The sequence below is a fragment of the Leucopleurus acutus genome, assembly GCF_964270905.1.
Source record: "Leucopleurus acutus genome assembly, chromosome: 18".
Lineage (NCBI taxonomy): Eukaryota > Metazoa > Chordata > Mammalia > Artiodactyla > Delphinidae > Leucopleurus > Leucopleurus acutus.
The window spans coordinates 18,447,269-18,471,741 of record NC_139160.1 but is presented as its reverse complement, the minus strand read 5'-3'; the positions used below and the strand labels follow the sequence as shown (position 1 = coordinate 18,471,741).

General features: G+C 35.4%; 1 protein-coding gene across 4 annotated transcripts in view; it reads left to right on the top strand.

The window, feature by feature from the left end:
- Positions 1–24,473, top strand: part of FNDC3A (fibronectin type III domain containing 3A) — a 167,390-nt gene that overhangs the window by 8,442 nt on the left and 134,475 nt on the right. For 3 of the 4 annotated variants that reach the window (XM_082859634.1, XM_082859632.1, XM_082859633.1), the window contains exon 2: positions 16,303–16,440. In XM_082859634.1, coding sequence (XP_082715760.1) covers positions 16,342–16,440 — 99 coding nt within the window. In that variant the 5' untranslated portion in view covers positions 16,303–16,341. Of the gene's footprint in view, positions 1–16,302; positions 16,441–23,036; positions 23,588–24,473 lie in introns of those variants that run through there. The other variant, XM_082859635.1, reaches the window with a different exon arrangement.

Below are 24,473 nucleotides of genomic sequence, written 5' to 3'. Positions count from 1 at the left end.
GGATTAAAAGAAAGAGCCCATTTAACATGGCAAGTAAAATACTTGCCATAGGATATTTATATGTAGAACTTTGAAAGACATTTCTAATCATTGTTACCCAGGTATCTAAATTCTTCCTTTCACCATTCATTTATTTATTCATCTATCATTTGTTAAAAACCTTAAATGTCGTAGATACTTAGAATATGAGTGTCACAAAAATGAATGTCATATTCCTTTTCCTCTAGCAATTCACACAGTACGATGAGAGATAAAGACATGTAAACAAATACATATTTTAAAATAATTAAAAGTAAATAAAATACCTCTTGTCTTTCATCCCTTGTGTGAATCCTTCCTATAGTTTAGTACTGAACTGCCATAGGTTTCCATAACATGCTCATAATATGACTGTGTATATAACATACTGTAGCATATATATGTTTTTACTTGCCTGTCTCATCTATTAGACTGTGAACTCCTCGATTTTGAGCAATACTTCTCGGGTCGGCAGGGGTTTATTTTTGGGTTTTTTTTGTTTTTTTTTTTTCTGTAAAGGAGCAGATAGCAAATATTTTAAGCTTTGTGGCCATATGGACTCTGTTGCAACTACTTAACTGTGGTGTAGGAGCATAAAAATAACCATAGATAATTATAAACATTAGGTATAACTGTGTTCCCATAAAACTTTATTTATAAAAGCAGGCAGGAGGCCAGATTCAGTGCACGGGTCTTAGTTTGCTGACTCCTGCAATGCCGCATACCTTACGGCTGGCAGATATGAGGCACTCAGTAAATGATAATAATTAACATATATTAAATGCTTTCTATGTTCTGTGTACTATTCTAAACAACTTTTCATGTATGAGTTTACTTAATCCTTAAAACAACTCTCTGAGGTAGCTATTATTGTCATCATTTTAAAGATTAGGAAACTGGAGCACAGAGAAGTTAAATAACACACCTAAAATCATACAACTAGTTAGTGAAAGATTTGGGATTTGAACCTAGGCTTTCTGACTCCAGAGCCTGGCTTTGAATTATTAAATCATACCAGTTCTGATACATTGAATTCCAGGAGTATAATATTGATTCAGCATTAGGAAGCATATTAATGTAATTCACTATACTAATAGGTTAAAGGGGGAAAACTGTATGTTTATATCTCTTTGGTGCTAAAAACAAAAATCATTTTCTAAAATTCAGTTATCCCTGACAACTCTTCATCAACAAGAAATAATCTTATAAAGGGTCTCTACCAGAAACCTGTATTAAATGTCATAATGAAATGTTAGAAGTACTTTCATTAAAAGATAGGAACGTTGGTCAAAGTCTTAGCCAGTGTGTTAAGAAACAAGAAAAATAATTAACCTCGAAATAATGGGGATTGGGAGTGAGGTGGAATATACCACTGTTACTAGTTGCAGTTGATATGATTATCTACTTAGACAAGACAGGCAACAGAAAATGATTTGAGTCAAAAAGAGATTTCAGTAAACCCACTGGCTATGAGATAAATTTAGAAGATTCATTAGCTTTCTTATACACTAGCAATAACCAACTATGAAAAACAGTAAGAAAAGTAGAAGCCTAAATTATAAAATACCTGAGAAATTTTAAAAATATGCAGCACCATCTGAAGAAAACTACAAGAAATCTGAATGAATGGAGGAATAGTATATTCCTGAATGTGAGAACTTAATACTATAAAATTGGCAGTTCTCACCAAATTAATACAGTCAGTGTAATCCTAATTAGAAATCCAACAGGATTTTTAAAATGAAATTTGACAAACTGATGTTTCAAGTTTTGAGAAGGAAAAATGCACAAGAATGGCCAGATAAATTTCAAAAAGAAGCATAACAAAGGGGAACTTACCCATCAAAGATTAAAACATACTGTACAATTATAATTATTAAACTAATAAGAATTTGGAGTAGGAATGAGCATGTTGATCAAAGGAACAGAATAAGGAATTCAGGAGGAGCACCATGGTTACAGAAGAATTTATTGTATGATTAACAAGTGAGTAATGGAAGAGCTAGTCTATAAGTGATGGGGGACAATTGGCTGTCCAGTTGAGGTAAGGATAATTAGGTACTCACTTTGTGGCACTCTCAAAACTAAGTTCCAGTTGGACTAAATATAAGTAAAACAATAAAATGGCAAAAATTTTGGAAGAAGTGAATGTAAAAAAAGTGTCAGTGTAGTGATAGCCTTTTCAAATAAGACGTCAAACTTAGATGCCATTTAAAAAGGCAAGCAATAGATTGGGATAAAATATTTGACATATAGTAGACAAAGTTAATATTCAGAGTATATAAGATGTGCCTACAAATTAACCAAGTCAACCTGGTAGAAAATGAGAAAGAATGTACAGAAATTCATAGAAGTAGAAATATAGCCTATAAAGTTTTGAAGAGATGCTCAAACACACCAGTAGTAAGAGATTGAAAACATCGAGATACGATTTTTTTTTTAATCTTTGCTAATAAAATTGGCAAAAATTGGAAAACCTTAGTAGGTGTCAAATTGGAAAGTAGGCACTCATAAACTATTGAACAGAGTATAAACAGCTTCATCTTTTTAGGGTAAAAGTTTAACTGTATCTGTCAAAAATTTTTTTAATTAATTAATTTATTTTTGGCTGCGTTGGGTCTTTGCGGCTGCGCACGGGCTTTCTCTAGTTGCTGAGAGCGGGGGCTACTCTTGGTTGCAGTGCGTGGGCTTCTCATTGCGGTGGCTTCTCTTGTTGCAGAGCACCTCTAGGCACGTGGGCTTCAGTAGCTGTGGCTCGCGGGCTCTAGAGCACAGGCTCAGTAGTTGTGGCACATGGCCTTAGTTGCTCCGTGGCATGTGGGATCTTCCTGGACCAGGGATCGAACCCATGTCCCCTGCATTGGCAGGTGGATTCTTAACCACTATGCTACCAGAGAAGTCCCTGTTTCTGTCAATTTTGAAAATGCATACTTCTAAGCCAGAAGTTTCATTTCTGTGTATCTATAATACAGAAATACTGTCATAGGGTCATAGAGAATATTACATGATTGTTCCTTGTGGAGGGAGAAATATATGAAGAAAAATGAAAGCATTTTGTGTTCATCATTAGAATAAATTATAGTATGCCCTCATAGTAGAATATTAGACAGCCATGAAAAAGAATGAAGTAGCTACAGATGTACTTCTTTAGGAAACTCTTAAGATATTTTACATGAAAAAACAAGACACTGACCAGTACACGCAATTTTATTTAAACCACTCCCCTAAACCTCATACATACATAAGTGCAGAGCAAATGTCTGAAAGGGTACATTCCACAGTGGTTGCTCTGGAAATGGGAGTTGGAATGGGGCAGGAGTTAAAAATAATGTCTGTACATATGTTTTTAAGTGTAAAACATGCAACTTTCGTGATGTAACAAACAATAAAAGAAAAGATGGTTTGGATTTGGTGATTGTGACTAGTCCTTGTTAGAACCATACCTTCTAGTTGGCCGGCCTTGATTTATGTCTGTTTCCCTGTGTGATTTTTAACAGCATATCCTTTCACTCAAAACCTTCCCAGTTAGTGTCTGAAATCATTGGTGCTTTTAAAGAGAGCAATTTCAGTTTAGTGTTGGGTCTGAAGCTGTGTTACAGCATGTTAAAGAAGTGAGAATTGTAGGCTAGTGATTCTCAACCTTTATATAACCATATCTGCCAACCAGGACAATTTTAGTATACTTTATTTTATGAATTTCTATTATGAAAGCAATTTTCTTTTCCAAATATAAAATTGTAATTTTGATTATAGTTGTTTTCAAGTCTCATATGCCTGGATATTTTGATCTCCCCTTTTAATATTAGAACCTAATATTTTAGGAAAGTTGGTAGTAAATTTCAGGAGAGATGTTAGCTTTAACTGAAGACAAAGTAAAGAAAAGGAAGATTTTTTAAAGATAAGATGAGGAAAGATTAGCATATTTAGGCAATAATTTTTAGCTCAGCCATAGTTGTAGATTTATAAACAAAGAATATGGTTATCTCAGAAAGGACAACATTAAAATACTGGGTTCTACAGACAGATCTTACTTCTCATGGAAAATACAGAAATATTTCTTGATTTTCTTATTACATCTTATGATAAAATTCTCTATTGGGGAGAAACTAATGAAGGAAACATGTTAAATATGGTGAAGTTAGTAATACAGCTTTTACAGAGGAATTCAAACCTTTTGGTTGTAAACCTAGATGCTAAGGTGTTAACTTTGTTCAGAAAATATTCAGAGGCTGCTGTTTTTTGGTCTTAAACCCAAAGTGATTCTGATAGACATAACCAAGAATCTGAAACTCTGAAAAAGCAAAGTGAATAATCTAAATATATAAGCTAGTATTTTACAAAAGGGCAATAAATATTTGTAGATGAAAAAAGAATTGTCCCAGATGTAATTACGTTGTGCTCTAAAGGTAACCCAAGTGCTCTGAAAATAGCACTAGACAGCTAGGAGCTGTAAGATGGGATTTAAGAAGTACAGTTGTCACTCAGCATCTGCAGAGGATTGGTTCCAGGACCCCCTCAGATGCTCAGGTCTCTTATATTAAATGATGTAGTACAATAGAGTCGAATATCTGCACGATCCGCACCTACAGATACGGAGGGCTGACTGTACTTAAAAAAAAAAAAATCTATTGGTCTTATTTATGTGCACATTATCTGTCTTTTAACAGATTGGGGTTGATTTCTTGGAAGAATTCCTGCTCTCTTTTCTCATAGTTTCCTGAGTGGAAGTATCTTTGTGATGTCTTTTTCATCAAGATTGTGTTTGAAGTCTTATTTTAATCAGGTTTCCATGTTAGTATTAAGGTGTGATTTCTTAGTGGGGGGGCTGGAGCTGTATCTTCTGACTGCTTATTAAATTAAGTTATATTTATTATATCTGACTAAGGAGAATAATGGCAATGGCCCTCAAACTCCCAACCCTTATTTTATACCTCTGTTCAATTAAGAGGGTTAAAAGACTGAGGCCCACCCATCCTACCCACTTTCACCTTTCCTTTCCAGTGAACAAGGAATTGGAGAAGAGTAAGATAAATAAGTTATAGTGAATACGTTGCTGACAATCTATATAAATTGCCATTTACGGTTTAAAAAAATGAGTATATATATTTGATTTTATTAGATTAAACCATATGAAATTGTTATTTTAATGTTTCTGACCTTAAGTGGCAATTTCATGTGGTTCAACCTATTATATTACAGAACCATGCCCTATAATCACTGCTCTCTATATAAAAATATATTGTTGCACTTAGAAAATATGTTGTGGCTTCCCTGGTGGCGCAGTGGTTGAGAGTCCGCCTGCCGATGCAGGGGACGCGGGTTCGTGCCCCGGTCCGGGAAGATCCCACATGCCACGGAGCGGCTGGGCCCGTGAGCCATGGCCGCTGAGCCTGCGCGTCCGGAGCCTGTGCTCCGCAACGGGAGAGGTCACAACAATGAGAGGCCCGCGTACCACACACAAAAAATAAATAAATAAAAATAATTTAAAAAAAAAAAAAAAAAAAGAGAAAATATTTTGTAAGTTATTTAATATAAATTCATAAGCAGCACATTGCTTATGAAATGTCACCATATAAGCCAAATTGGCAAGTTTATGAATGTACCTACTTTAGCAACAAGGATAAAGTGATAAGCCAAAAATATTGTTAACATATGCACCATTGGACTATAGGGTTAATCAGTCAGCCATCTCCGAAAACTAAATTAAATATGAGAATGATAAGATAAACATGTAGTAATTGCTAAATAAAAGCTATTAGATTTAAAACCATGACCAGTTGAAGACACTGCAAAAGCCAGAACTAATTGAAGAGAGCACTGATAATAGATAAACAGATAACAAAGTATCCTTCCCCTAAATTGTGGTAATTCTGTCTGTTGCATGGCAGCCAAATGTCTTAGTAGAATCCTGAATCAGAGGCCCAACTAATCTCCAGAAACATATTAATTTTAGTTTATAGATAACACATTTTTTTAGTAAATAAGAACTCACTCTGTAAGTTGCTGGTAAGTAATACTTAGTCTTATGCAGAAATCTAAGAAAGTGCGTGTCATTTTCCCAAAATATCTGTAAAGAGAATATTGATTTTTCTTTCAATTAAGGGTATATCAAGAGCACGTTGGCTTCCATTGGTCAACCCAGACCATACTTTTTAAAAAAATCTTGCTTTTAAAGCATTGCCATTTGTGTTCTACTTGTGATAAATTCATTTACCTTTCTACTGCCCATTGCGTACATTAAAAATTAAGAGTAGTGAATTCAGTTCCCTGTCAAGATGGAGTAAAAGGGACTAAACTTACTCTTCTGTCTGAAACAACTAAAAAAAAACCTAGAAAAAAAAAACATATGAAACAGTAGCACTCAAGATGTTAGATATCATGCAGCGGAAGAGGGAAAACATGAGCCCTAAGATTGGCTCTGCTTATTGCCTGGAGGAAGTTCCCAGGGCACAGGGAGGGGTGTCCCAAGTAGGTCCCATCTCCCTGAGTTGAGATGAAGCTGGCAGTCCAAAGAGAATAATAGAGTGTACAGATCCAAGTACCAGAGAAGAGAGCACTAAACATAAAAAGGACCTCAATGATCTGAAGAAAGTCCCCCTTGAGTATTTAGCACAGTACTGATAAGTGCATACCTGTGAGGAAACTACCCAGGGCTAGAGAAAGAGTCACCTAAAAGGATTATATATTAAATAAAACAGTGTCCAAGCTTATACAAGGCCAGAAATAGTGCCTGTTCCCACCAGCCAGAGTAGAAAGCCTCATAATTCTCAGGGCATTTGGTAGAGTACTCTGGAGGGTCTTGGCTCAGTGGTGGGGAAAAATTAACCCTAGACTAAATGTAGCTGTGTTCCTGCCTAACGCAAGAATATAACTTTGTTCTTGCCTAAAGCAAGACCCCAAAGGATCAAACTGTTTCCAAGTCACTTAGCCACATCTCACAGCAAAACTCAAGAATAGTTATAGGAATACAGAAATATCCAGCAGCCAAGAAGGGAAAATTTACAGTGACTGACATTCAGTCAAAACTAGTAAGCTTGCAAAGAAGCAGAATAATACAAACCACGAGGAGAAAAATCAGCCACTTGAAACTGGCCGCAAAATGACATTGATGATGAATTAATAGTCAGGAACATTAAAACAGTTACGTTTGTATTCAGTATGTTGGAGAAGCTAGAGGAAAGATTGAACATGTTATGTAGAAGTATCTTCTAGATTATAATTACAGTGTCAGAGACAAGATACATTGGATGGGATTAATGGCATGTTAGACATTGCCAAAGAAAAGATTTTTGGATGTGAAGACATAGCAATAGAAACTGTCGAAAATGATACATACAGAGAAAAAAGAATTGTTTAAAAAGGTGAACTGAAAAAATATTTGAAGAAATAGTGGCCAAAATTTTTCTGAATTTGATAAAGACTATAAACTAAGAAGCATGATAAGCACAAGAAAGATAAATGTCTCCAAGGAACATCATAATTAAATCACTTAAAACAATGATAAAGAGGAAAAAATCTAAAGCAGCCAACATTAATACAGGACAAAGATAAAAGTAATAGATTGCTCGTCAGGAGCGATGTAAATTAGAAGGTAATGTAGCAATATCTTTAAAACACTAAAAGAAAAACGTGTCAACGTAGGATTCTTTACCCAACAAAAATATCTTTCAAAAGCAAAGTAATGACTTTTCAAACATGCAACAGCTGAAATAGTTTTACCTTCAGTCCTGTACTAAATGACATGTTAAATGGAGTCCTTCAAGCAGAGGAAAATTAAACCATATGGATACCTGGGCCTGAGGAAATGATAACTACATGGGTAAATGTATAAGATTTTAAAACTTATTATTTAGGTAATTTCAAAGGACAGTTGACTGTTTAACATGATAATGATAATGACTGTGGAGTTTATAACATATGTAAAAGTAAAATATATGATAATAATAGCACAAGGAAGGGGAGAAAGGGTAGATATATTGTTGTTAAGATTCTGATACTTATACCTGAAGTAGTAAGTTAAACTGTGATAAGTTAGACTGTGAAACATTAGACTGTGATAAGTTAAAGTGCATATTATAAACCCTAAAGCAACCACTAAAGTAATAAAGGATTATAGTCTATAAAGCCAATGGGGATATAAAACGATATAATAAGAAATAATCGAAGACAAAGCAGATAAAGAGGAAAAGGGGAATGAAGAACACATGTGACAAATAGAAAACAAATAACTAGATGGTAGATTTAAACCCAACTATATCAATACTCATAAACAATCTAAACACTATAATTAAAAGACAGAGATCATTGGATTCAATTTTTTAAAAGTCAATACCCAAATATATGACACCCACAAGAAACCCACTTTAAATATAAAGACACACATAAGTTAAAAATAAAAGGTTGGAACATATACCATGCTAACACTATCCAAAAGAAAGCTGGAATGACTGTATTAGTTCAGAAGTTAGATTTCAGAGCAAAGATTACCAGGGACAGAAGGGTCATGTTGTAATAATAAAGGGATTAATTCATGAAGAAGACGCAATCCTAAATTTTTATACATGATAAAACTGCAAAGAGAAATATACAAATAAGAAATTTAGCAGAGGTTCTAATACCCCTCTCTCAACAATTGATAGAGCAGATAGAATGTAAAACCTAAAGCTTTAAAATTTCTTGAAGAAAACTTAGGAGAAAATCTTTGTGACCTTTGATTCGACAAGGATCTCACAGATAGAACTCCAAAAGCACCATCCATAAAATAACAAATTAATCTCTTGGATTTGTCATAATTAAAACTCCTCAAAAGACATTGGTAGGAGAATGCAGAGACAAGCCATAGACTGGGAGAAAATATTTGCCAATCACTTAACTTGATAAAGGACTAGTAACCCAAGTATATTAAAGCGCTATCAAAACTGAGTAATAAGAAAAAACAATGCAGTAACAAAATGAGCAAAAGTATTGACCAGATGCTTAACCAAAAAGCTATACAGAGGGCAAATAAGCACATGAAAACGTGTTGAACACCATTAGTCATTATGGAAATGCAAAGCCTGGGATTTTAAATATAGTAGGAAAATTTGGGAGGTGATGGGTAGGTTAATTATCTTGATCATAGTAGTGGTTTCATCAGTGTATTCACGTGTCAGAATTCATCACGTTGTATACTTTAAATGTGTTATTTAATATGTGTCAGTTGGGCTTCCCTGGTGGCACAGTGGTTGAGAGTCCGCCTGCCGATGCAGGGGACATGGGTTCGTGCCCCGGTCTGGGAAGATCCCACATGCTGCGGAGCGGCTAGGCTCGTGAGCCATGGCCACTGAGCCTGCGTGTCCAGAGGCTGTGCTCTGCAACGGGAGAGGCCACAACAGTGAGAGGTCCGCATACAGAAAAAAGAAAAAAAAAAAATTGTCAGTTATACCAAAATAAAGCTATTTTTTAAATCTATAGTAGTTAGCACATTATATGTGCTTGATGCCATTTCCTAGGAACATTTGAACATGTGCGTGTGTGTGTGTATGTGTATGTGTGTGTGTGTGTGTGTTTTAACCTGTAGGAAATAGCAGTTTCAGTCTGAGAGAAAAATTGATTTGGCTCATAGGCTATTGATTTGGCTGAAATATCCAAAGGCAACTTCAAAGGCCTCATTAAACTTGATTACTTACAAATACTTTCTTCTCCTTAAGGAAACTATTTTTATCTATTTCTAGTTGAAGAACAAGAATGTATTCACATCTGGGTTGGGCCCTTCAAGGATGAAGTATTCTTTACATTGTTATCACCCTGACTCCTTCATTATCAGTTAATACTTAGTGAAAATTAGTTTTACATCTGTAATCTGTATGGTCATGGGACTAGCAGCATCAGCTTAACCTGGGAACTTATTAGAAACGTGAATTGTTGGGCCCTATCCCGCACCTATTGAAACAGACTAGGTGTAGAGCCCAACAGTCTGTTTTAATAAACCCTGCAGGTGATTCTGATACATACCAAAGTTTGAAAGCTATGGTCTTAGAGCAGCAGTGGGACTTCAGATACTTAGGTACTGATAGTAGTAGAATTCATTTCAAGAAATCTCACAGGCATACTTAAGATTTGTGTATTTCACCATATGTAAATTTTGCCTTCAAAAAAGAGTTAAATACTGAATAGTAGTTACTGAAACATGCCTGAGGTGTTTAGGGGTAAAGTATACTGATGTCTGCAACTTTGAAATGCATTTTTATTTTATTTTTTTATTTTTTTTAAATTTATTTATTTATTTTTGACTGCATTGGGTCTTTGTTGCTGTGCGTGGGCTTTCTCTAGTTGTGAGTGGGGGCTACTCTTCGTTGTGCGCGGGCTTCTCGTGGTGGCTTCTCTTGTTGTGGAGCAGGGGCTCTAAGCGTGAGGGCTTCAGTAGTTGTGGCACATGGGCTCAGTAGTTGTGGCTCACAGGCTCTAGAGCACAGGCTCAGTAGTTGCGGCAAGCAGGCTTAGTTGCTCTGTGGCATGTGGGATCTTCCTGGATCAGGTCTCGAACCTGTGACCCCTGCGTTGGCAGACAGATTCTTTTTTTTTTTTTTTTTTTGCTGTACTTGGGCCTCTCACTGTTGTGGCCTCTCCCGTTGCGGAGCACAAGCTCTGGACGCGCAGGCTCAGCGGCTATAGCTCACGGGCCCAGCCGCTCCGCGGCATGTGGGATCTTCCCGGACCGGGGCACGAACCCATGTCCCCTGCATCGGCAGGCGGACTCTCAACCACTGCACCACCAGGGAAGCCCCGGCAGACAGATTCTTAACCACTGCGCCACCAGGGAAGTCCTATTTCATTTTATCTTTAATATTTATTTTGTTTATTTTTAAAATTTTTTGTGGCTGTGTGGGGTCTTCATTGCAGCACTCAGGGTCTTTGTTGTGGTGCCGGGCTTCTCTCTAGTTGTGGCTCACAGGGTCCAGAGCACATGGGCTCTGTAGTTTGTGGCACTCGGGGTCTCTCGTTGAGGCGCGAGAGCTCAATAGTTGTGGCACGCAGGCTTAATTGCCCCGCGGCATGTGGGATCTTAGTTACCCGACCAGGGATCGAATCCGTGTCCCCTGCATTGGAAGGCAGATTCTTTACCACTGGACCACCAGGGAAGTCCCAGATTCTATATGAATTTTAGAATGAATTTTTCTATTTCTAAAAAAAATGCCATTGAGATTTTGATAGGGATTGTATTCAATCTGTAGATTGCTTTGGGTATCATAGAATCATAACAATATTAAGTCTTCCAACTATGAACACAGGATGTCTTTCCATTTATTTGTGTCCTCTTTAATTTCTTTTAGCAATATTTCATGGATTTCAGTATACAAATCTTTGTTTTCTTTGGTTAGATTTATTCCTAAGTATTTTATTCTTTTTAATGCTATTGTAAATGGAACAGATTTCAGATCGTTTCAGTTGGTGTATAGAAATGCAACTGATTTTTGTGCATTGATTTTGTATCATGCATTTTTAGTGAAATTTGTTTATTAGTTCTAATAGTTTTTTTAAAACCTTTAGGATTTTCTACATGTAAGATCCTGTCATCTGTGAACAAAGATAGTTTTACTTATTTATTCCCAGTTTGTATGCCTTTTATTTCTTTTTCATGCTTAATTGCTCTGCCTATGTCTAATGTCTAATATTGTGTCTATTACTATGTCTAGTACTGTGAATAGATGTGGTGAGAGTGGGCATTCTAGCCTTGTTCGCGATTAGAGGAAAAGCTTTCAGTCTTTCACCACTGAGTATGGTGTTAGCTGTGGGCTTTTCATATGTGGCATTTATTATGTTGAAGTAGTTTCCTTCTATTTCTAGTTGGTTAAGTGTTTTTATCATGAAAGGATGTTGAATCTTGTCAGATGCTTTTTCTGCATCAGTTGGGATGATCGTGTGTTCATTTTTACCTTTAAAAAATTTTATTGAAGTATATGCAGAGAAGTACATACTTAGTGTAAAGTTCAGTTTATAATACACTAGTAGTTACCATACAACAGCCTCCCAGGTCAAGACGTAGAACAGTGCCAGCACCCAAAAAATTACCTTCATGCCCCTCCCAGCCCCCATCCTTTCTTCCTTTCCAAAGGCAATCACTACATGATTTTTAATACCACAGACAAGTTTTATTGGTTTTTAAACTTTCTATAAATAAAATTGTGCAGTTTGTACTCTTCTGTGTGTTTTTCACTCACATTGTATTTGTGAAATTTATTTGTATTGTTCTCTATATTACTACTCCATTAATTTTCATTGCTGTATAGTAGTCCATTGGGTGAATCAGATACAGTTTACCATTTACTGTTGAGGGACATTTAGCTTCTTTACAATTGGGGGCTATTAAAGAATAATGCTGCTATACATTATAATAATGCTGCTATACATCCCTTCTTGTACTTATCTTTTGGTGTGCATGTGCATGCATTTCTTTTTGGTATATACCAGGAGTCTAATAGCTGGATCATAATGGGGTCATAGAATATTTATATGTTCAATTTTGGTAGGTAGTATGAAACTGGTTTCCAAAGTGATTTTATGAGTTTTCATTCACATTCCATATGAGTGTGCTAGTTGCTCTGTAGCCTCACTAATACTTGATATTGTCAGTCTTTTCCATTTTTACTATCCTAGTTTATGGTGGTATTTCATTATGATTTTAATTAGCTTTTTCCTAATAAATAATGAACTTGAGAATCTTCTCATATGTTTATTGGTCTCTTGAATTTCTGCTTTTGTGAAGAGCACATTCAAGTCTCATCTCATTTTTCTATTTTTTAAAAACTCAATTTGTAGGAGGCCTGTATATATACGAAATATGTCCTCTTTTCCAGTTATATGTGTTGTAAATATTTTTCAGTCTGTGGCTTGCATTTTCATTCTCTTAAAATTTTTTAAATGAATCGTAGTTCTTAATTTTCATGAAGTTCAATATGTCATTCTTTTCCTTTATGATTTAAGAAACATTTATACCCTGTGTAAAAAATCTTGCTCTGTGTCAGTTATGAAGATATTCTTTTGTGTTATCTCTGGAAGCTTTTTTGTCTTACTTTTTGCATTCAGATATGCATACAGTCTACTTGGCATAATTTTTTTAACATTGTTTAATTTGACATTAGTTAGAATTCTGACTAATAGAAGATTTGCAAGAATAGTACAAAGATATCCAGCTATTCTTCACATGGACTCCCCAAATGTTAATATTTTATTGTATTATTACCACATAGATGGTCAAATATTGATATATAGATATAGGTATAAACAGATATGCTGGAGCCATCTTGTACTTGTATACAAAAGTTGATTGCTAAAAATTCAGGCATCTTCAGGTCGATTTTTGGTTTTTTTGGTTTTGTTTTGTTTTGTTTTGCGGTACGCGGGCCTCTCACTGTTGTGGCCTCTCCCGTTGCGGAGCACAGGCTCCGGACGCGCAGGCTCAGCGGCCATGGCTCACGGGCCCAGCCGCTCCGCGGCATGTGGGATCCTCCCGCACCGGGGCACGAACCCGCGTCCCCTGCATCGGCAGGCGGACTCTCAACCACTGCGCCACCAGGGAAGCCCTTCAGGTCGATTTTTAAACCATGATGGCTTGAAATGGGGCATGGAGGAATATGTATTCCATGGAAATTAGCAGATGGAACAAATCACTTCTCCCCTTTTCTGCACATATCAAATATTATATTATTAAAAACAAGCAAAAATAGATGCATAACTTAAAACAAGTGGGTATTTGTGGTCACAAGATAAGATGAGAACATAGGAACTTAGTAGTAACAAAATTAGAAGAAATTGATTGAAAGAAGAAGCTGACAGTGTTCTCTATGCAGGAATGAAAGGAATTTTTAGGTTTCTAAATGCAACATTTTAGTTGCATGACTGAAGTTTCCAATTTGCAAACTGAAATAAAACCAGCTACTTTGCATGTAGTGTGATGAATATGGCCATAAAAGAAGGCAGTTCATAAATGAAACGATGTTATAGCTTTGAAGAGAGTAAAATCAGAGATAACACCTTAAATGGAATGATAATATTAAAACACAGCATATGGCTTCAGATTCATTGTATAATACCACTGGAATTAACGGGAGATTCAGAAGAAATTTCTATTTTTATTTGTAAAGCTTCCAGTCCACCTCTTGAAACCAAATTATGGTTGTATCTTCAGCATTACATTCTAAAATTTTTGTAATAATGGTGGCTTGCAGTTTTAACTAAGCATATTAAATAAAATATTAGGATACAATGACAAAAGAAAAATTCTCAGTGGTTGTTATTTTTTTAATTTATTAATTTTAAAAGGTAAATTACTTATAAACTTTCTCTGGTTAATCCTGAGTTAGCTTCCTAAAATGTTTCTTCTTGAACTAAATCTTATGACATGCAAGAGGGAAAATACATTGACTCTTTCCCATCTTATATATAATTCTTTGTGTGTTCCAAAGAGTGAAATTATTTGACATGATTTAAGGTACTCAGTGATTTTGTTGGACTTTAAGAAATATAGCAATACAGATTAAGCCAGAATTTAGATTTACTCCTTCATTTATATATGTCTATAAAAATGTTTATATACTGTATATATAGAACATACATGTGTTTATATCATATGTATTTATTATATATTTATATATATGTTATGTTTAAATGGCATGCATTTTTATGAGATAGCTAAATAATATAAAATGTTCCATACTATAGTTTTAAGTATAAAATCTTGAAGTAGATACCTGTATTGAATATTTGTTTTAATCTTAAAACAGTGTTGGGCTTCCCTGGTGGCGCAGTGGTTGAGAGTCCACCTGCTGATGCAGGGGACACGGGTTCTTGCCCCAGTCCGGGAAGATCCCACATGCCGCGGAGCGGCTGGGCCCGTGAGCCATGGCCACTGAGCCTGCAGGTCCGGAGCCTGTGCTCCGCAACAGAAGAGGCCACAACAGTGAGAGGCCCGCGTACCGCAAAAAAAAACAAAAAACAAAAAAAAAAACCAGTGTTTATATATCTAAATAGAAAACTGTTTTTAGGTTAAATCAATTTATATGAAAGTTTTCTGCAAAGATTCAAGATTTTTAAATAAATAGCATGAATTTAATGTCTTATAAAAGTTAAACATTTTGATACTGCTGAATTGTAGAATGCGGCAAGCATCCAAAAATGTTTATTTTGTCTTTCAGTATAGATTTGATAAAATTTATGATTGAGCTCAGTTGTACTCATTTTGACTTGTAATTTACTGATGTTTTAATGGTTGATGTTATATATGGTAGACTAATATTGCTTATATCAAATCTTTTACTTTTTATATAAGTGATAATGTATACAGTTAAAGAGTTCTAAGTGTATGTGCTTGTATCACTGAAATGATTTGGCTTATTGTAAAGTATTTAGAAAAAAATAATAAAACCAGAATGATGGAAGACCAAAGCCAGAGCTTAACGCTTAAAACTTGAAGATTCTTTTTCTTATCCTGAGCAAATTTTTCAAATTTTGCTGTTTGAAGAATCAGTGAAAAATTATAATTCTTGTGAGTTCCTAGAGACTGATAGGGTGATGAGGGGAAACTGGACCTTCACAAACACCTTCTCAGCTCAGATTAAAACATCAGTGATAGAGTTGCCTCATTCAATCATTGCATTTTAGTTCCTATCCCACTGTTTAGCTAAAGTAGTGGTGGTTAAATTAAATAAATATTATATAGAGGTGGAAGGGATAGAGAGACAGACAGACATGGAATTTATTTATTTTTATTTTTGGCTGTGTTGGGTCTTCGTGGCTGCGTACAGGCTTTCTCTAGTTGTGGCGAGCAGGGGCTACTCTTCGTTGTGGTGGGCGGGCTTCTCATTGCGGTGGCTTCTCTAGTTGAGGAGCACAGGCTCTAGGTATGTGGGCTTCAGTAGTTGTGGCTCGAGCTCTAGAGCTCAGGCTCAGTAGTTGTGGCGCATGGGCTCAATTGCTCTGCAGCACGTGGGATCTTCCTGGACCACGGCTTGAACCTGTGTCCCCTGCATTGGCAGGCGGATTCTTAACCACTTGCCACCAGGGAAGTCCCCAGACATGGAATTTAAATAGAAGCTCCTGATGTGTATCTTGGTTTGCTGTCTACATTGACAGACAGCTGGTAAATAAGAAATATATTTCCTTAAATGATCCATTGACGGAAAAAAGCTGTCAATAGAGTATTGTAAAATTTCCTTTGACAAGAATATATCTTTATCTGGAATGTATTACATTTTAATATATTTTTAACGATGTACACACAAATGGCTATGTATTTTTGTTTTTCAGAGTTGGAGGGTTATCCGGTATATTAATGTCTTATTGATAATGGCAGAACATCCACCACTACTGGATACCACTCAGATTTTAAGTAGTGATATTTCTCTCCTATCTGCCCCTATTGTAAGTGCAGATGGAACACAACAGGTAAGGAAACTGAAATGTTTATTTTCTTATGTCTAGTACACATGTATTTCTTTCAGAAGAATGCAAAATTTAGAACAGAATGAGGCATCACAACAGTAGGTTCCTGTTAATTCATATTTTAAACTCCAGTTCAAAATGTTGTTTTGGTTTTATAGGACGACGAAATAATGAGACTGTTTGTGAAGTTGCTTCTAAAATGTCTCACTAATTAATGATTAAATTTCTTGTGTTTATATTTAGTTCCCACTGAAATTTTTTTTGTTTTACTTTAGACAGACAATGTACTAGTCCCTGAGTGTTTTTTAACTAAGTTTAACCTTGTACCTTAATGATTATTATAAATCATTATTTCAAATCATTATGAAATCATGACTTCATTATGTGATTAAATGACGGCCTGCATTATATTATAATAAAATGTTATCTCTTTTTCTTCTTTTCTCCTCACCGGAATCCCCCCTCCCAAAAGCAAACACACAATTCGTGGTGTGTTTTTCTCCCAACCCAGGGCTTTATAAATAAAGTTATCTTATTTTGTTGAATTTTGCCTCATTCCCCCAATAATCCTAAAGGGATGGGAATGAGGGATTTCATAAGTACCTGTTATGTGCCAAGCAATGTACTTAATTCTCACAACTACCCTGTATGGTAGTGATTTTAATATTGTAAGTGAAGAAACAAAGATTAAGGACATAATAAATAAGAAGAAGAAAGAACAATTTGAGTTCTCACTATATAAAAAACATGTGCTAAGAACTTTATGATCTTATTTAATTCTTTCAGCAATCCTGTCCCTATTGCAGATGAAACAAAATGAGTTTCAGAAAGGCTCAAGATCACACAAAGCTTTTTTGCTCCATTACTCATACTGCTTCCTTGGGACACTAAAATAATGCAGTCTTATTTTGTTACTTTACAAACTTCGTGTCTATAGTGGACAATTATTATTTGCTTACAAGATAAGGGGCTACTTTGTTAACTTGGCTATTGAAAAATCAAGTGATTAGCTTGTGTTCTAAAGTATATATTGGTTTTGATTTTCACATGTGCTCTGATAGCTTTTAGCAGCAACCTCTTTTCACTAAAGTTGCTTTTTATAGTCAAATTTAAGTCCGTTAAGATTTTTTTCTCCCTAAAAAATAATAGATGTGGCGGATATTCATTTACTTCGAGGCTCTGGGAGTGCTTTCAGTTATCATTGTTGCTTCAGGCAGATCACTGGCTTCAAGTTGTTTATAGTGTAATACAAGAAAGAATCTATTAAGCAGCCAATTACAGTACACTGATATAGTTGCTACAGTGTATAGTCTGTTAAAGGGAAGACAGTAGGCTGAAACAAGACCACAGTGCCCTCTCAAGACTTATTTCTCTCTTTTCCCCCAAAAGGAGATTCTATTGGCAGAATTTTTCTTGAAATCTTGAGGGCACCATGGCTAGCATATAGTAGTAGTTGTGTAGATGGATATAGAGAAAGGAGCTGGGAATAGAAGAGCACACTAGAGCAAGATTTGAAGGATCAGGCAGAGTCACTAGGTCTAGAGGACCTAATTTTTTTTAGTTAGGGTTTGAAAAATCAGGTGTCAAGAGGTGGAATAAAGCCTTAAATTCTAACTAGCAAAGACAGTGCCTTGTAGTTTGATAGGGAGAGAGAAAAATGAGTGGAAAGAGCATAGGATTTGGTTGATAGACTTAGATTTGATTTGGGTGACTTAAGACAAAGTATTTAACTTCTCTGTGTATGTTTGCTTCTCTATAAGATAGAGGTAGTAATAGCTGCTTAGAGTAGCTGTAGCTTTGAGGGTGAAATGAGCTTGAAGGAGCTCAGTAAATATTTGCTAAATTTGAATTGAAGCACTTAATAAATGTTTAAAAGACTGAAGAAACTATATAGGTGTGTCAGTCAGGACTTAAGTCAACAGAGATAGTTATAGTAAGATAATAGATAATTATGATGGATCCAAACTAAAGTATAAGTGTAAGAGAGTGGACCAATAGCTATGGTAGAATGTAAGGAACTGAAGAAAAGTAGATAACAGTAAGTAGATAACAACTGACAACATGCATCTCTTTGTCTTAACTCAGGAACTTACTGGTATGCCAAGCATGGCCAAGTTAGAGCTTGCCTCTGGTGATATGACACTACCTCGTTGGTGGCCAGAGTAAAGAAGCAAGCTAAAGACAGTTCCTGACAGGAGGAACTCTCGGGTACATGCATGATGTTAAAAATTTAGGAAAACAGATAGGTTGTCCCTTGTCTTTACTCTCTTGGAAATATTATTCTATTTCTTGGGAATATGAGATTTCTGTTCCATCCCTTGATATCAGATTAATTTTCTTATGGTTGGCCATCCAGATTATCTATCTCCTCATTAATATTTTCTAATTTTTTATAGCAAACATTTTATACAATGTCACATTATACATAGCGGGTCTTTTGGCTTATGAATTATACTAGAGGGAATCTCTCCTGATATCATTACTGCTAGTGTTGCTTTTAGCGAAGCTATAATAGACATTTATCATTCATTTTGATTGGCAGCACCTGAACTATTTTTTGTGTTTGAAGAATTTCATTCCCCTTTTTCCTATTAATAAACTTTATTTTTAGAGCGTTTTAGGTTTACAGAAAAATTGAGCAGAGTGTTTTTCTCATATGCCTCTTCCACACAGTTTCCCCTATTATTAACATCTTAATAGGTACATTTGTTACAATTAATAAACCATTATTGATACATTATTATTAAGTTCCATGGTTTACATCAGGGTTCATTCTTGGTATTGTACAGTTCTCTGGGTTTTGACAAATGTGTAATGCTGTATATCACTATTACAGTATTATACAGAACAGTTTAACTGCCTTAAAACTCCACTGTGCTCTATTATCCCTCCCTCACTCCCCACCCCTGAAACTTTGGCAACCACTGATATTTTTACTGTCCCTATAATTTTTGTCTTTTTCCAGAGTATCTTATAATCTGATTCTTACAGTATGTGGCTTTTTTAGACCAACTTCTTTCACTTAGCAATATGGTCTGGAAAATTTCTTCTTGTGGCTATTTCAATAGCTCCTTTTTGCTATTGTATAATACTTCATTGTTTGAATGTCCTGGTTTATTCATTCACCTGTTAAAGGACAGCTTGATTGTTTCTAGTTTTTGGTGATTATAAATAAAGCTGCTCTAAACATTTATGTGTAGGTTTTTGGATAGACGTAAGTTTTCAACTCAATTGGAGAAATATCTAGGAACATCAGTGGTAGATTGTTTGGTAAGACTCTGTTTAGCTTTATAAGAAACTAACAAACTGTTTTCCAGAGTGGCTATACCATTTCGCATTCTCAAGCATGTCCTCGATTTGAGATTGTATCCTTTCCTGATAGAGCAGGTAAAGCGTTTATGAGTGCTTGTGCTGCCCTGTTAGAACCCCCAGATATGCTTTAGGGAATTTGAACTTTAAGCACAAGTGGAATGCTCCCAGCTGTATTCACTATTGCTACCATCAAAAGAAAAGTTCAGGTATTTTGGTTTCTTGTGTGGTTCAGTACTTTCCTAATTTAACTTTACCTTCTCTAATTTTTACTCATTTACCTTCCAAAAATATTGAATGCATTTAAACTTTTGGCTAAGATCTTTCAAAACTCAGTGCCTATCTAGCTTCTTTATCAGAATCTTCTCCATTTCATTAATTTTTTAATTATTATTTTGTAACTCTATAATTATTTTCTCACTTGTACCTGCTTGATTTTGATTTATGGAGGTGACTGAGTAATGACATAGACTAATGCCATTGAAGGCAAAAGTAATGACATAGAGAGACGAATGCCATTGAAGGCAAATTACTTACATTTCCTGAAAGAAGGGAGCACACCATGCCATGCTGGGCCACAAGGGAAACATCAGGTTTTGGTCAGGAGGCAGAAGCAGGAACAAGAGGAAAGCCTAGGCCAAAGCCATTAAATTGGTGTTTTCTCAGGAAAGGCACAACAGTGTAGAGTAAGTAGCTTAGGATTGGCTATTTAATAATTGTGGCAGGCAAGAAATAACAAGTATTGACTAGGATATGGAGAAAAGGGAACCCTTGTATACTGTTGGTAGGAAGGTATGGATAAATTGGTGCAGGCACTATGGAAAACAGTATGGAGATTCCTCAAAAAATTAAAAATAGAACTACTATACGATCCTGCAATTTTATTTCTTGGTATTTATCTGAAGGAAGTGAAATCACTGGAAAAAATGTATCTACATTTTTGTGTTGCAGCATTATTGTGTTGTGTTTGTTGCAGCATTAGTTACAGTAGTGAAGACATGGAAACAACCTATGTATCCGTCAGTGGATGAAAAGATAAAGAAGTTGTGGTGTGTGTGTATATGTATATATATGTGTATATGTATGTGTATATGTGTATGCATACACACGATGGAATATTATTCAGTCATGAAAAAGAAGAAAATCTTACCATTTGCCACAACGTGGATGTACCTTGAGGGCATTATGCTGAGTGAAATGTCAGACAGAGAAAGACAATTACTGTATGGTCTCATTTATGTATGGAATATTTTTTAAAATGAACTTATAGATACAGAGAACAAATTGGTAGTTGCCAGAGGTGGGTGGTTATGGGGGGGTGGGCAAAATGGGTGAAGATGGCCAAAAGGTACAAACATCCAGTTATAAGATAAATAAGTCCTAGGAATGTAATACACAGCAAGGAACACTGTATTGTATTTGAAAGTTGCTGAGAGAGTGGATCTTAAAAGTTGTCATCACAAGAAAAAACTTGTAACTATGTGTGGTGGTAGGTGTTGACTAAACTTACTGTGGTAATTATTTTGTGATATATTCATATATCAAATCATTACATTGTACACTTAAAACTAATATAATGTTCTATCAGTTATATCTCAATTTTAATAGTAATCTTTTTATTTATTTATTTTTATATTTATTTTTGGCTGTGTTGGGTCTTCATTTCTGTGCGAGGGCTTTCTCTAGTTGCGGCAAGCAGGGGCCACTCTTCATCGTGGTGCACAGGCCTCTTCACTATCGCAGCCTCTTGTTGCAGAGCACAGGCTCAGTAGTTGTGGCTCACGGGCCTAGCTGCTCCGTGGCATGTGGGATCTTCCCAGACCAGGGCTCGAACCCGTGTTCCCTGCATTAGCAGGCAGATTCTCAACCACTGTGCCACCAGGGAAGCCCAATTATATCTCAATTTTAAGAAAATAAAAAAAAATAATTCTGGCAGATTTGGGGCTATACAGGTGGTCTTTAGTTTCCTGTGACTTGGCCGTGGGATGGTTTAGGGCAGCGGAAATATTGGCTTGGTGTGTAAGAGTTCAGTAAGGAGGTTAGTTGGAGCTGTAGACTTGAAATTGGTTGGTTTGCATATGAGAGGTGTGCTCCTGGCTGAGCTCTTTACTACCTCGAAGAATTGGTTAGCCCTGGGACAGGCAGTCTCTCCCCAGCCAGCTCAGCCATCAATGCCAAAGCATCAAGAACACAGAAAATAAGAAAATATGGTTAAAATAATTGGCCCTGTGTTGAAAAGATGCCAAATAGACAAATACAGAATGTAAGAAAACATGGAACATCTCCTCAGCTTACTGTTTTCAAAACCTGTTTAAATTGTAAGCTATAACCTGTATATATAGAAAAGTACATAAAACAAATATATAATATAGCACATGATTAAAGAGCATAAATCTTATAACTGCCAGCCAGACTAAGAGGTAGAATACTGCCAACACCCTAGAAATCCCCTGTGTGTTCCTTCTTCATCACAATACCCTCTCTAGTTGGAGGTTACCACCATCCTTACTTCTATGGGAATTACTTCCAGACTTTTCTTTATAGTTTTATCTATGCATACATCACTAAGCAATAATTGTTTAGATTTGCCTATTCTTGATCTTTAACTAAAGTAATCTTTACTGTAACTGTTCTTTTGTGTCTTGCTGGGTTTGTACGACATTGTTTTTAAGATTCATTCTTATTGGATGTTGCTGAAATTTGTTCTTTTCATTGTTGTATAGGATTCCATGTATGGATATACAACAGTATATTCATTTATCTCTTCTATTCTTGGTGGACATTTGGACAGTTTCTAGTTTGATACTGTTTTCTCTTTTTGATTTGTCAAACCTCTTGATATATATTCTGGATATAAACCTTTTGTTAGTCACCAATGTGGTGAATGCTTTCTCTTATCCTTGTAACCACACTCTTTAGTGTCTTTTGATGAACAATTCTTAATTGTAATGTGGTCAAATTTATCAGTTCTTTTTATCTAGAGTTAGTGTATTATTTTTTGTTTAATTCTTTCCTACACTGAGGCAATGAAAATATTTTCCTATATTATCTTCTAAAAAGTATAGTTTTGCTTTGAACATTTTATTCAGAAATCCACTGGAGTTGATTTCTGTGAATTGTGTCAAGCATGGGTTCAATTTGATTATTTTTACATACGTATATTGAATTATCTCACACCATTTATTGAAGTGACTATCATTTTCCTATCACTTTACAGTGATCTTTATACCATAAGTTAAGTGACCATATATTTGTGGAATTGTTTCTGGATTATTAATTCTATTCCATTGATCTGTTTGATTATTCCTGTGCCAGGAATACACCAATACTTTAAATGGAGTCTTGGTATCTAGTAGGGCAAACCATCTCACTTTGTTGTTCTTTGAGAGTGTCTTGATATTCTTGGCCTTTGCATTTACATATAAATTTTAGAATTAGCTTATCAATATACACATACACAGCCTGCTGAGATTTGGATTTGGAGTACTTTGCATCTATAGATCAAGTTAGGAGAGAATTGACATCTTTATAATATTGAGTCTTTCAGTCCTTGAAGTTGAAGTTGGTATATCTAAGCTATTAGAAATTGTGTGCATGTGTGTGAAATTTCATGTCCTGTTGTTGGTAAATAGAAACACAGTTTATATTGCTTTAATATCTAGCAACCTTGCAGGATAATAATCTCTTATATTACTAGAGAGTGGTACCCCCTCCCATTTCCACCCCTTGATTCTTCGACCTGGACTCGCGAGTCCTGGCTATGAAAGAAACAGCACCATATACTGGATACCAATTTAGGGCATATGCCACCTCCTGGATAACCTTTCTGCAGCCTTGCAAGGTATTGCCACCTAGCTGTTTCTATAACTTAAAACATTAAATATTTTACAGTATTTTAATGAAATACATATAAGTGTATATATATACACACACACTTAAACCTGTTGTGAAAGACAGAATCACCAGACTGTAAAGGGAACAACATCTTAAGGAAATGAAACATAATGGTCATGGAATTTTGATGGATCCTGGTCTAAAAATAATTGATTTTCTATTAAATTAACTTCTAGATATTCTACAGTTAGAATAATTCCTAATTCTCTAGTTAAGTGACTTTGTAGTTTGTCAAATCCTGTGCCCCAGAATCCTGTAGAAATTGTTGACTTATAAGAAATGTAATTTGGGCTGAAGTGAGGAGGAAATAAAGAATAACTTCGAAGCAGCACTGAATAAATAAGGAAATGCATTCAACTGAAAATTATCCATGGAATACTGAAAATTCTTTAAAGTGAATCTGATTATAAACTTCTGTAATAGGAGATACTAAATGAAAAGGAGGCTTCTTACAAAAATGATTTTTCCCATGATCTTTTCTATGTTCTTACATTAGCTTAATACAAAGCAAGATTTTTTTTTGTCAAAAATTATGCAGATGTTTATAGAAATAGAAGTTGAATTCTGCTTTTTCAGCTCTCGTAACATTTCCCTTTCAGTAATAAACCATGGTCATTATATATTCAAAGTACTGTTATATATCTTCTTACCACCAGATAGAATGCCCAGAATTCAAAGTCCTGAAATGCATTTATGTGATTTTTCAGAAAAGAACATTTTGAAAATCAGACAAATATGCACATACATGTAAACACATGACAGAAAGTTATACAAGAAATTATAAGCAGGGACTGACCCCAGAAAAAGTTTACATTTTACTATACAACCTTTTG